The sequence below is a fragment of the Leucoraja erinacea genome, chromosome 21 (genome assembly GCF_028641065.1).
Source record: "Leucoraja erinacea ecotype New England chromosome 21, Leri_hhj_1, whole genome shotgun sequence".
Lineage (NCBI taxonomy): Eukaryota > Metazoa > Chordata > Chondrichthyes > Rajiformes > Rajidae > Leucoraja > Leucoraja erinaceus.
The window spans coordinates 33,880,769-33,895,361 of NC_073397.1; the positions used below are offsets into that span (position 1 = coordinate 33,880,769).

The 14,593-nt window shown below is 41.8% G+C and overlaps 1 protein-coding gene across 1 annotated transcript in view; it reads left to right on the top strand.

Annotated features, from left to right (window-relative positions):
• Positions 1 to 14,593, top strand: part of znf512b (zinc finger protein 512B) — a 54,310-nt gene that overhangs the window by 11,469 nt on the left and 28,248 nt on the right. Inside the window, exons 3-5 of the mRNA XM_055652606.1 lie at positions 8,960 to 9,033; positions 10,565 to 10,731; positions 12,789 to 13,003. Of these exons, the coding sequence (XP_055508581.1) occupies positions 8,960 to 9,033; positions 10,565 to 10,731; positions 12,789 to 13,003 (456 nt within the window). The remainder of the gene's footprint in view (positions 1 to 8,959; positions 9,034 to 10,564; positions 10,732 to 12,788; positions 13,004 to 14,593) is intronic.

The following is a 14,593-nucleotide window of genomic DNA, read 5'->3' on the forward strand; positions in this document are numbered from 1 at the left end:
GATGTTAGAGACTTGATATCATCTGGTTACAAACAAACGTATTGCTTTGGAGAAATATATATATACACTACCGCAGTACATTTAAGGGGCCGTCCCACTGCAGCGACCTAATTGGTGCGTTTAGAAGAGTTTAGGAGAGTTTGAAAAAATGTCATGTTGAAGACCTCACTCAACTATGCAGAAGATCTCCTTCAACTATGGTGAAGACTAGCTTCGACTAGCTTCGGGAAAATTAGACACCGATTAGTGGAGAGTGAAGACCTCCTTCAACCTCCTTCGACCTCCCGTCGACCTTGTTGAAGACTACCTTCAACTACCTTCAATTATCTTCGAATAACATGCCGACCTACTACGACCTACTACGACTAAACCTACGAGTAAAAAAAGTATTGATTTTTTCCATGGAGACCTATTTTTACTCGCGGGCATTTTTCAGCATGTTGAAAAATACGCCGCGACCTACCTGAGGCCTCGAGTACGCGGGGACTACTCTCGAGCATGAAGGAGAGTTACAAAGATCTCCTAGGACTTCGTGTCGACCATGCCGCGAGTATCCAGTATCCAGACCAGTGATCCCCGCACATTAACACTATCCTACACACTGGTGGCTAGTTACATTTATGCCAAGCCAATTAGCCAATGCACAAACCTATACATCTTTGTAGTGTGGGAGGAAACCGAAGATCTCGGATAAAACCCACGGGGAGAACATACAAACTCCGTACAGACAAACACCGGCAGTCGGGATGGAACCTGGGTCTCTGGCGCTGTGGGGCAGCAACTCTACCGCTGTGCCACCGTCTGTTTTCCAGTTGAGGGTATAAATTAATTTAAATTAATCGGGGAAAACTCACTACTTTGTAAATGCTTATGCAGGCCAATGAGAAGGATATTGGTTGCTGTGCTCGGCTGCATTGCGATGTTACTGACAATAGTACAATTAATCCAGTTCACCTCATCTCTTGTTCAGAGATGCAGCATCTCAGGACATTTCAGACAGCGAATGACTTCATCACTGAAAAACGAAGCAGCTAAACTCAATATTTTCTTCAAGAGTGATTTATTCTCTGATTTCATTTGGGCCTCAAAGTAACTGATGGAAATTAAGTATTAGAAGGAGTAGTAATAATATTACTTACAGTGGCAGGGTGGCAGGGTGGCACAGCAGTGGAGTTGCTGCCTCACAGTGCCAGAGACCTGGGTTCGATCCTGACTACAGGTGCTGTCTGTACGGAGTTTGCACGTTCTCCCTGCCCTGTGACCTACGTGGGTTTCTTTTCCGAGATCTTCGGTTTCCTCCCACACTCCGAAGATGCACCGGTTTGTGGGTTAATTGGTGGTAAATTGTCCCCTGCTGTGAGTGGGTTAATAGTGTTCATGTGTGGGGATCAACGGTCGGTGTGAACTCGGTGGGCTGAGTATCTCTGAATTAAATTAAATTTGTAAATTGCACTTACATTCGCTTGTTGGATTCAGGGCTGGTACCAGAGGAATGGGGTGTCGCAAATCTTAAAAAGGACCAAGTGCTGGAGTAATAGCCCTGTCCCACGGTACAAGTTCATTCCAAGAACTCTCCCGAGTTTAAAAAAAAAATCAAACACGTGGTAAGCACGGAGAATGAACGTAGTGGGTATGTCAGAGCTCGGGGACGTCTCTTAGCGCTAACGGCAGGTACTCGGGAAGACTCGCTAACGGCAGGTAAGCACGGGTAGATTCGTGACAATTTTTCAACGTGATGAAAAATGTCCACGAGAGCCCCGAGTACCGACGAGTGGCCATTACCGTAAATCTCCGAGTTCGAATCAGGGCAAACTCGGGAGAGCTCTTGGAATGAACTCGTACCGTGGGACAGGGGTTTAACTCAGCGGGTCAGGCAGCATCTGTGTAGAACATGGATAGGTGATGTGGGCACCCTTCTTCAGACTGAGTGTGATCTGTATAGTTCCATGACTTCCATGTTCCCTGACATTAAGGCATGCGGACTAGATACATGTATGTGATCCAGTTTCCAGGACAATATTGCTGTGGACTTTGCAAAGAAACTTCACCCATCCTTTGTCTCCAGAGATGCTGCCTGACCTGCAGAGTTACTCCAGCACTTTGTGTCTATCTTTGGTGAATGTGTGGAATCCATCGCAGCAGAAGGCTGTGGAGGCCAAGTCAATGGATATTGTTAAGGCTGGGATAGATCGATTCTTGATTAGTACGGGTGTCAGGGGTTACGGGGAGAAGGCAGGAGAATGGGGTTAGGAGGGAGAGATAGATCAGCCATGATTGAATGGCGGAGTAGACTGAATGGGCCGAATGGCCTAATTCTGCTCCTACCCCATGAATTTATGAAACCAGCATGTGCAGTTCCTTGTTTCTACTCCAATGCAGGTTAACACAAGCAATGGAATGGGAGATTGCATATGTTGCATTTGAGTTTTGACCCTCGTGGTTCAGATGCCAATATTCCCTCGTCGCACGATACAAAAAGCATCTATCACATTTGTATTTGTTGAACTCCAATTAATTATTCATATGACAACATCAAAGCATTCCCGGAGAGGTAGAACAGTGTAAATAATACATGAAGAAATGGATAGATATCTCTTCAAGGACATCCTCCAACTTGTTGCCATCGATGAGTTAGTCATACTAGCTGTTAACTTGGATATCAGCAATGGAAGTAAACCTTTACAGATCTGTCAGTCGCATATCTGCTGATGGAGTCCTCGAGGGATACAGCATGGAAACAGGCCCTTCGGCCCAACTTGCACACACCGGCCAACATGCCCCAACAATACTGCCCGCTTTTGGTCCATATCCCTCGAGACCTGTCTAACTGTTTCTTAATACAGTCAGTAAAATGAATCAGGAGGACAGCAAAACTGGTCGGAGAACTAGGGAGGGGGAGGGATGGAGAGAGATTTAAACCAAGGGTTACTTGAAGTTAGAGAAATCATTATACATACCCCTGGTGTTGTTACTGGTGAGAGGTCTGTGCCTTTGGGGTCACGATTACATTGCTCCCATGGTAGATCACAGATGGTGAAGGCCTTTGGAAGAAAATTCAAGAACGGTTGAAACAAGAAAAAACAAAGATAAAATTATACAAATGAATAATTTTAGTTTTGGAAAGATTCTACCACAAACCGAGTTTTGTACGTTCTCCTGTACGTGAGGAGTTTGCACGTTCTCCCCGTGACCTGCGTGGGTTTTCTTCGAGAACTTCAGTTTCCTCCCACACTCCAAAGGCGTACAGGTTTTTAGGTTAATTGGCTAGATATAAATGTAAAAATTGTCCCTGTGTGTGTGTGTGTGCGTGTGTGTGTGTGTGCGTGTGTGTGTGCGTGTGTGTGTGTGTGTGTGTGTGTGTGTGTGTGTGCGTGTGTGATGGTGCTAATGTGCGGGGATAGCTGCTTGGTGTGGGCTCGGTGGGCTAAAGGGCCCGTTTGCGCGCTGTATCTCTAAATTAAACTACATGGACCATTAAGTATTGGTTTGTTTGGATTGTAGCACTTTATATCTGCTAAACAGTTGATTTTATTTAAACTGGATTGCAGTAATTTCCAATGAATACAACTATTGGCACGTTGTATTTCATTCCGCCTTGTTTCAACACAGCCAGATTTCTCCCTGTGGCCACTTTGAGGTCAGCTTTATTATAAAGCTGAATGATTTTGTGTTGCGATGTTTTTTTAATTAGTGGTTTTTCAGTGAGGCGTCTGACCTACCGCGTTGTGTTCGGAAGCCTGGCTTATCCAGAAAAAAAAATCATCCAATTGCAGAAACCAGATATATTTAGCTCCTTTTTTTCAAACAAAGGCAGGCTTCTTTTATGCATTTTCATACATGTATGTGCAGTTGAGGAGAATACAAATGATGTTCATGCTTTTCTTTATTAATAAAAGCCACCCTGTCTGTGATGGTTGGTGAGGAGGGGAAGGGCAGGATAGTAATAACCTTTCAAACAAAACGTGTCATTAAAATGTCCAACGATAATTTCATTTTTGTAAATATTTTAATTTATTGTTTTCATTTAAATCTGGTCTGTTTTCGAGCAGTTATTAATGCCGACCCAGTGTAGTAATTGTGGAAATCTCAATAGGTAATACTCCGAGTCCTTATTTGACCATACACTTAACTGCCTTGTGGCATGGATCAAAATCTCATTATTTTATCCATCATGCAGGCGATATTTTAAGTATAGAATAATCTAGTGTTTAACTTCAATCTTGAAATATGCAACCCCAGATCCGACCGTTTCACATTAACTGCAGATTATTGAATGCATTTGGAAGCAAGTGTGACAAATCTCTGGTTTTGGCACAGCGGTAGAGTTGCTGCCTCACAGCACCAGGGACTCAGGTTCGGTCCTCACCATAGGTTGATGTCTGTACGGAGTTTGTACGTTCTCCCGTGACCCCGTGGGTTTACTCCGGGTGCTCCCGTTTCCTTCCACATTCCAAAGGCGTGTGGGCTTGTGAGTTAATCGGCTTTGATGAATTGTCCCCAGAGTGTAGGATAATACTACTGTACGGGGGATCGCTGGTTGGCACGGACTCGGTGGGCCAAAGAGCCTGTTTCTACGCTGTATCTCTAAACTAAATTAAACTAAGCTGCTCCCTTTATTGTGACGAGTTTAAATTTTAGACCTTGTGGGTTTTCCGTCTCTGGGTGAACTAAGGGACGTCATTCCCCACCATCCATTGATAGCCGTAAGGGGTGAACAGTCAATGTTGGGATTGGTAATGGCATCCACAGCCCCAAAAAATGTAGAAATCGCAGTCATGCAAGCCTGACACTGGTCTAATGACATGTCTCGACCCGAAACGTCACCCTATCCTTCTCTCCAGAGATGCTGCCTGTCCCGCTGAGTTATGCCCCTGTCCCACTTGGGAAACCTGAACGGAAACCTCTGGAGACTTTGCGCCCCACCCAATGTTTCCGGGCGGTTCCCGGAGGTTGCAGGTGCTTGCCGGAGGTTGCAGGTAGTGGAAGCAGGTAGGGAGACTGACAAAAACCTCCGGGAACCTCCAGGAACTGCACGGAAACCTTGGGTGGAGCGCAAAGTCACCAGAGGTTTCCGTTCAGGTTTCTCAAGTGGGACAGGGGCATTACTCCAACTTTTTTTGTCTATCTTTTTTTTTTTTTTTTTTTTAATATTTTTATTTATTAGAAGTTCAGTAAATTACAATAGTACGATCCAGATATATCTTATTACATTTATTGTGCCCCTTCATTTTTTAAGCTTTAAGGAAAGATATAGATAAAGAAAGTAGAGAAAGAAAGTTGTTTTTGTGTAAAAGTGTCATCAACACCGCACAATAAATCACTGGCTGCCCACTGCCCTCCCTGAAGGACATCTTCAGCTCTTGCTGCCTTGGCAGGGCAGCCAACATCCTGAAGGACCCTTCCCACCCTGGACACAACCTGTTCCACCTGCTGCCCTCTGGCAAATGGTACAGGTCTTTCAAAACTCACACAAACAGACTCAGAGACAGCTTCTACCCCATAGCCATACGTGAACTTAACAATGCAAAATAAGAAATAACACTCACATTCAACTGAATGGTTCTTACTCACAAGCACCTTAAAAACATCCTGAATGTACTTAACCATTTGCACTACTATATCTATCTATCTATCTATCTATCTATCTATCTATCTATCTATCTATCTATCTATCTATCTATCTATCTATCTATCTATCTATCTATCTATCTATCTATCTATCTATCTATCTATCTATCTATCTATCTATATATAAAAGTCTGTGGCTGCCGCCTGCCGTCCGTCCGGCTGCCTTTCTGCCTTTTGATTCGTTGACGGCTGCTCCTTCCTATCAGCTTCCAACACACTTCAAAACAAAGTTGCAAGACAGGAACACTCTGAACTTTTCACTGCTGCAGCAGGCAGGGGAGGTGCAATTGGATTTTTTTTAAATCCACTGCTGAGGGAGGCAGGGGAGTGCTGGAATCTTACATTTGGGGACGGCTTCAGTTCCGTTGGAGGAGATGGGTGCATGGTGGAATATTGGGCTGGGGGATCACACCATTGGGGGAGCAGACCCAACGGGTCTGCACTTGGTCTAGAAACTGTATATAACTGTACAACACCGAATACCTCAGCTGCTAGTGTTATTTATCTGTAATTTTTTTACATATATATATTTTTGAATCACACCGTTGGATTGACTTTTAAATTTTGTTGTACCATGTGCAATGACAATAAAGAGATTCATTCATTCATTCATTCATAAAAGAGTGATCGATGAGAAAAAAATAGAGACCCATTGGTTAGAGAAAAAAATTAAGAAAAACCCTAGAAAAAAAAACAAAAAAAACAAAACAAAGCTATAATAACAACTGCGCAAAAGGGATATACCAACTTCATATTTTTCCTCCCCCTTTACCAGATCCTGACACCATTTATTTTTTGAAGTACTGATTCATGTAGTGAGTCGATAAATGCAGACCACGTCTTTTGGAAGTCGACTGATTTGCCTGCAAGGAGGAGTCTCATATCTTCCAGGTGTAATGTTTCAAACATATTTGAAATCCACATATTTAGTGTTGGTACAGGAGCATTCTTCCAGAATTTAAGTATACGCTTTTTTCCCCCATTATTAGCCCATAATTAAATAGATTCTTTTGAAACACATTTAGTTCAGGGCTACCTTCCATTGTTCCAAAGATAATCCATTCAGGTTTTGGTATCAGTTTTATTTTGAATAATTTTGTGAAGATTTCAAAAATTTCAGTCCAAAAGTTTTGTATTTTTATACAAAAAACAAATGAGTGCGCTATGGTAGCTTCATGTCATCTTCTTGAGATCGGCATTTATCACAAATAGGTGAAACATTAGGAAAAAGTTTACTTATTTTGGTTTTTGAATAGTATAATCTGTGTAAGATTTTGAATTTTATTAGAGAGTGTCTAACGTTAATCGAGCATTTATGCACATATTGTAAATGTTTATCCCACCTCTCTTTTGAAATTTTTATAGCTAGTTCTTGTTCCCAGTCTCTTCTAATACCGTCGGTTGAAGGTATTTCTATATTTAAAATAATGTTATACAAGTATGATATTAAGTTTGCTGATTCAGCCTTTGTCTTCATTGCTTCGTCCAGTAAATCTGGTGGCATTTTATGATAATCTTGTGTATATTTGTTCAGATAGTCAGATATTTGAAGATATTTAAAGTAATGATTATTTCACAGATTATATTTTATTTGTAATTGATGGAATGATAATAATTTTCCATTTTCGTACAAATCTCCGAACGTTTTAATTCCTATTCTGTCCCATTGTGTAAATGATTTATCTATAATAGAGGGTTTAAACGCCGGATTATTAGCTATTGGAGATAACGGAGATAGATTTCTTAGTTTCAGGTTATGTTTTATTTGTTTCCAGGTTCTAATTGTACTATGTATAATTGGATTTTTATTGTATTTTGTGTTATTCAAGCTCATTGGTGAGAGGAGGATCGCTCAAATGTTACAAGGGGAGCAGTCCTCTCTCTCCATTATAATCCAATCCACCTGCTGGGCAGAATTGTCCAGCAGGTGAATCATATTTTTGATATTTACTGCCCAGTAGTAGTACATAAAGCTAGGAAGTGCTAGACCACCCAATTCTTTAGGTTTGGATGATCAGCCATGATCATATTGAATGGCGGTGCAGGCTCGAAGGGCCGAATGGCCTACTCCTGCACCTAATTTCTATGTTTCTATGTTTGCTCATTGTGTCTATCTTAAGTCTGAGACTAACCCTTCTTGTCAGCAATACCTTTTTTTAATATCTACTCTGTGATCGATCAGAACTGCTTAATTATAGCTGTGCATGAAATGAAATGAACAATAATTTAATTGAATCATATACTTAAATACTTGTTCCTCAAGAGAAACTCATTGCTCACAAGTAGTAACAAAATATTTAATGTTTTATATCATTCTCTCTTCTTACTTAGTTTAACCAAGTTTATCGTATTTAATTGTCAAACTTAATCAAAAATTATTATACAATTTTCTTTTTCTTTTGACTCGTTGATCTGTTATATTTTGAACTCAGAAATTCCAACAAACTTATAGCTAGTTGTGGCATGATATGTTAATTGAAAATCTGGAGGACTTTACTTTAAGGGCCTGTCCCACTTTCACGACCTAATTCACAACCTTATTTACTCGTGAACATTTTTCATCGTGTTGAAAAAATGCCCCGACCTACTTGATGCCACAAGTAGCTACAACTAATATCACGACCTACCTACGACCCTCCCATGACCTCGTGATGACCATGCGACGAGTATCAGCCAAGGGCAAACTCAGCAGAGGTCGTGAATTAGGTCGTGGAAGTGGGACAGGCCCTTTAGAGATACGGTGTGGAAACAAGCCCATAGTCCCACTGAGTCTGCACCTATGAGTGATCGCCCCATACACTAGCACTATCCTACGCACTAGGGACAATTTACAAATCACAGAAGCCAATTAACCTACAAATCTGTACGTCTTTGGAGTGTGGGAGCACTCGGAGAAACCCGACGCAGGTCACAGGGAGAACGTGCAAACTCCGTACAGACAGCACCCGTAGTCAGGATCGAACCCGGGTCTCTGGAGCTGCAAGGCAGCAACACTACCTCTGTGCCACTTTGCCTTTCTGATGCACTACAATTAGATTGAAGATAGACATAAAGTGTTGGAGTAACTCAGCGGGCCAGGCACCGTCTCGGTGAAAAAATGATGAGCGTATTTCAGGTCGGAACCTGTCTCCTCCAGAAAATAGTTTTTTGACATATTTTCTTTGAGTCATATATCTTTTAAGATTCGAAAAATCAAAACGTCATTGAATTACTCGCTATAATGGGGCAGAACCACATGTAATTATTCCTTGAGGTGCAGATAAATGTTTGTTATGTAATATTTAAACATAATAAAATTATTATTGTCTGAACATTGTTTTCTATCATTTAGGACATAGTGCAAAAGTGCCAAACAGATGGAAGGGAAGGCACAAAGCTGAGGACAACGATCTTAAGGAACTCCCAGTAGGTAGTTTGAACCATTAATGTTTGTAAAACCTTAAAATTCACTTTGATAATATGCATTATTGTGATATCAATATAAATATGAATACAGGTCATTGAAGCCATGTAGGATAGTGCATCATTTAAATGCACATTGTATAATTCATAACCTAACTGCAACATAATGATTAGGGTAGAACTTTCAATAAAAATATATTATGAGTGAATGTTTAACAAGTTTCTGTGTGTCCTGTTTTAACGGACAAATTTAATGTTTTTATAGTAAATGTGCATTTGAACGATACAGTCATGGTTTTTTAATTAGCGATACAGCATGGAAACTGGTCCTTCAGTCCACGCCGACCATCGATCACCCTATTATACTGGTTCTATGTTATCCCCCCCTTTCTCATCCACTCCCTACGCACAAGGGGGCAATTTACACAGGGCAAACTAACCTACAAACCTGCACGTCTTTGGGATGTGGGAGCAAAGTGGAGGACCCAGAGGCAGCCACGATTCCAGCATCTACAGTTCCTTGTATGTCCCAGGTGGAGTACGTGCCCCATTAAATTAATCATGGCTAATGCATGGACGATATTCAACCCACACCATCCTGGTCACACACTCATCTCCCCGCTACCTTCAGGTAGAAGGTACAGGAGCCTGAAGACTGCAACGTCCAGGTTCAGAAACAGCTTCTTCCCCACAGCCATCAGGCTATTGAACTCAACTCAAACAAAACTCTGAACATTAATAGCCCATTATCAGTTTATTTGCACTTTATATGTTTTATTTATTCATGTGTGTATATATTTATATAATGGTATATGGACACACTGATCTGTTCTGTATTCATGCCTTCTATGTTCTGTTGTGCTGAAACAAAGCAAGAATTTCATTGTCCTATCTGGGACCCATGACAGTAAACTCACTTGAATCTTGAATCTTGAAATGAAAGAATTATAGGAAGTGTATGCAAAAGTTTATGATATAGAAACATAGAAAATAGGTGCAGGAGTAGGCCATTCGTGCCAGCACCGCCATTCAATATGATCATGGCTGATCATCCAAAATCAGTACCCCGTTCCTACTTTCTCCCCATATCCCTTGATTCCGTTAGCCCTCAGAGCTATATCTAACTCTCTTGAATACATCGTGAATTGGCCTCCACTGTCTTCTGTGACATAGAATTCCACAGATTGACAACTCTCTGGGTGAAAAAGTTTTTCCTCATCACAGTCTTAAATGGCCTACCCCTTATTCCTAAACTATGACCCCTGGTTCTGGACTCCCCCAACATCGGGAACATTTTTCCTGCATCTAGCCTGTCCAAATCCTAAGAATTGTATATGTTTCTATAAGATACCCTCTCATCCTTCTAAATTCCAGTGAATACAAGCCCAGTCGTAGCACCCGTAGAAAATGAATATTTTTGACTTTAAATCAATTTATGGATAGTTCTCAGGCAGGAACGTAAGTAACTCTTGTGTAACACGGGGATTGCCTGTAAAGCTGCAACTCATGCTGAAACCAGACTGTTTTATCACAGGTCATCGACGCAAAGAAATATAGCCACCACTGCCTGCAGTGTGAAGCCTCATTTGTATCGAAGTCCCAACTGGAAAAGCATATTCAGTGGAAACATGCAGAAAGAACGCAGGCAGCAGTGGATGTGAAAGTTGTAAAAACAGTTGGTCGAGGTCGAGGTAGAAAAAGGTATGTTGCTTTTGCCTGGAATATAACAGACATTGTTTATCTTCCATCGGGTTTATAATGGGCTGAGGTCATTTTTTGGGGCTTAAGTATTTCTCCATTTTTTAAAGTTTTATCCACTGTGTCAGCCTTTTTAGTTTTAGTGTGATAAATGCAGGAAGGAAACAGGCCCTTCGGCCCACCGAGTCCGTACCGACCAGCGATCCCCGCGCATTTACACATCCCACACAAGCTAAAGACAATTTACATTTATACCAAGCCAATTAGCCTACAAACCGGTACATCTTTGGAGTGTGGGAGGAGGCCGGAGATCTCGGAGAAAACCCATGCAGGTCACAGGGAGAAACATAGAAGCATGGAAACATAGAAAATAGGTGCAGGAGTAGGCCATTCGGCCCTTCGAGCCTGCACCGCCATTCAATATGATCATGGCTGATCATCCAACTCAGTATCCTGTACCTGCTTTCTCTCCATACCACCTGATCCCTTTAGCCACAAGGGCCACATCTAGCTCCCTCTTAAATATAGCCAACGAATTGGCCTCAACTCCCTTCTGTTGCAGAGAATTCCAGAGATTCACCACTCTCTGTGTGAAAAATGTTTTCCTCATCTCGGTCCTAAAAGATTTCCCCCTTATCCTTAAACTGTGACCCCTTGTTCTGGAAGGGACAAACTCCATACAGACAAGCATCTGCAGTCATAGATCGAACGTGGGGTATCTGGCGCTGTGAGGCAGCAACTCTACTGCTGCACCACCGTGCCACCATTACATTTTATATACAGACATTCCCTGTTTTTTTACGCAATAGGCGGCTTACGTAACCACGGACTTACGTAAACAATTCTGTACTCAGTCCCTAGTTCAATCAAGGCAGTTTGTCATTTCCACAACTCTGTACGATCGCTCAAGTTTACATCGGAACAAGCCGACAATGGTGACGGTACTTACCCAGAATTCCATGTGCTGCAGAAAGTCATCAGGTCATAAATGATAAGAGCAGAAATAGGCCATTCGGCCCATCAAGTCTGCTCCACCATTTAACCATGGCTGACCAATCATCTCCCCATAACCCCTGACACCCGTACTAATCAAGAATCTATCTATTTCTGTCTTAAAAATACCCATTGACTTGGCCACAACAGCCTTCTGTGGCAATGAATTCCACAGATTCACCACCCGCTGACTAAATAAATTCCTTCTCATCACCTTCCTAAAGGAGCGTCCTTTAATTCTGAGGTTATGACCTCTAGTCTTGGACTCTCGGACTCTCCCACAAGTGGAAACATCCTCTCCACATCCACTCTATCCAAGCCTTTCACTATTCTGTCTGTTTCAATGAGATACCCCCTCATCCTTCTAAACTTCAGCTTGAAATTAATCTCATTAAAAAGTGCTCCATAGATGAGAGGCAATGATTGACTCTGTGCATTGAGCCATTTAAGTTTTAGTTATTGTGTCTAATTTTCACAAATACAAATTTTGTAATTAAATTTAATTTCGCCTTAATTTTTTAATTAAGCTGTTGGCACTAAATGCACTTAACAGAAGTGACTTGTTTGGGTTGTATACAATAGGTGGTAATTAAAATCACTCTTTGGCTGTAAGTCTAGTCAGGGCAAAACGGATGAAAAATTGGAATGCACTAATTTAATTGATAGAATATACCAGTTTTATATAGGGCATATCATTAATGACCTAAAGAGGAAGAGTGTGATATTGAATACATTCTCATTGAAGTGTTTGTTTGTGTGTCCACTTGGTCTTAATGACCTTTGTTCAATTAATTCCTTATTATTGTTAAGGAAACTTCAAGATTCTCGTCAGGGTAACAGACATGTTTGTTGTTTACATACAAGTAATGTACATGATAAAGGTACACAAAGTGCTGAAGTAACTCAGGAGGTGGCGTTTCAGGTTGGGACCCTTCTTCAGACTTGAAGCGTCACCTGCCTATGCTCTGACACGCTATCGCACTTTTGTGTCCTTTTGTGTATTAACCAGCACCTGCAGTTCTTTGTTTCCACATTCTAAAAGATAAAGGGGGTTTTACTGACTTCAGGGCAACTGAAAATGCAGAAACCTCGCCGAAGAAGTGCAAGAAGAAGAAGAGAGATTTAAGTCGGCCCTCTGAGAATGGGGAATGTTCGCCGCAGAGCAGAAACAACAGCGTAACTAAAGCCACAAACGCTCAAGATGCTCTGGTGTCTAATGAGCCGAACAAAAGCAAGAAACAGATATTATTGCCAGAGGAAGACCCAGAGCGAACAAAACACAGTAAGACAACTACAATTCTAGTTGTACATAAATGCGTACATTGATCATGATACGATACGATAGAAATTTATTGATCTCAGGAGGGAAATTGATCTGACAACAGTCATAAAAAAAAACCACACAAAATAGTTCAAGTTCAAGTTCAAGTGAGTTTATTGTCATGTGTCCGTGTATAGGACAATGAAATTCTTGCTTTGCTTCATAGTAGGCATTTACTACACAACAGATCAGTGTGTCCATATACCATAATATAAATATATACACACATGAATAAATACACGAAACATAAAATTAAAGTGACGAGTGCAAAGGCTCGGGGGATGTGCAAAGATTGGGGAGGGGAGCCGGTCCCAGTCTACCCCACGACAGAAGGGGGAGGAGTTGGAAGATTTGACAGCCGCGGGGAAGAAGGATCTCCTGTGGCGTTCGGTCCTGCATCTTGGTGGAACCTGCGTGCACCAGTATTAGCGAGTGTATCAGGGGTGTATCACCCCAACCACAGACTGTTTACCCTCCTACCATCCGTTGCCGGTCCAGCAGGTCCAGGAACAGCTTCTTCCCTGCGGCTGTTACACTACTCAACAATGTACCTCGGTGACTGCCAATCACCCCCCCCTGGACACTCCTTCCACCAGGAAAAAAATAATTGCACTACTATGACTGGATGCATGTAAATATATTTATTTATTGCTCATATTCTTTGTCACTCTTCTAGAGAGATGCTAACTGCTTTGCGTTGTCTCTGTACTGCACAATGAGAATATAGTTTGAATCTGAATCTGAGGAGTTATAGAAACATAGAAAATAGGTGCAGGAGTAGGCCATTCGGCCCTTCGAGCCTGCACCGCCATTCAATATGATCATGGCTGATCATCCAACTCAGTATCCTGTTCCTGCCTTCTCTCCATACCCCCTGATCCCTTTAGCCACAAGGGCCATATCTAACTCCCTCTTAAATATAGCCAATGAACTGGCCTCAACTACCATCTGCGGCAGAGAATTCCACAGATTCACCACTCTCTGTGTGAAAAAAGTTTTCCTCATCTCGGTCCTAAATGATTTCCCCTTTATCCTTAAACTGTGACCCCTTTGTTCTGGACTTCCCCAACATCGGGAACAATCTTCCTGCATCTAGCCTGTCCAACCCCTTAAGAATCTTGTATGTTTCTATAAGATCCCCCCCTCAACCTTCTAAATTGTAGTGAGTACAAACCGAGTCTATCCAGTCTTTCTTCATATGAAAGTCCTGGCATACCAGGAATCAGTCTGGTGAACCTTCTCTGCACTCCCTCTATGGCAAGAATGTCTTTCCTCGGATTAGGAGACCAAAACTGTACTCAATACTCCAGGTGTGGTCTCACCAAAACCCTGTACAACTGCAGTGGAACCCACCCTGCTCCTATACTCAAATCCTTTTGCTATGGGGAGAAGGCAGGAGAATGGGGTTGAGAGGGAACTTCGAGCTTTTCTTGTGCAAAACAGAAATGACTTATCTATTTAATATTCTGCTTAAGCAACGCGCAAAGGTGAAACAATGTGAGTTATTTCTTTGACGTTTCAAAAACAATTCTGGAGTCAAGTGTTTTATCG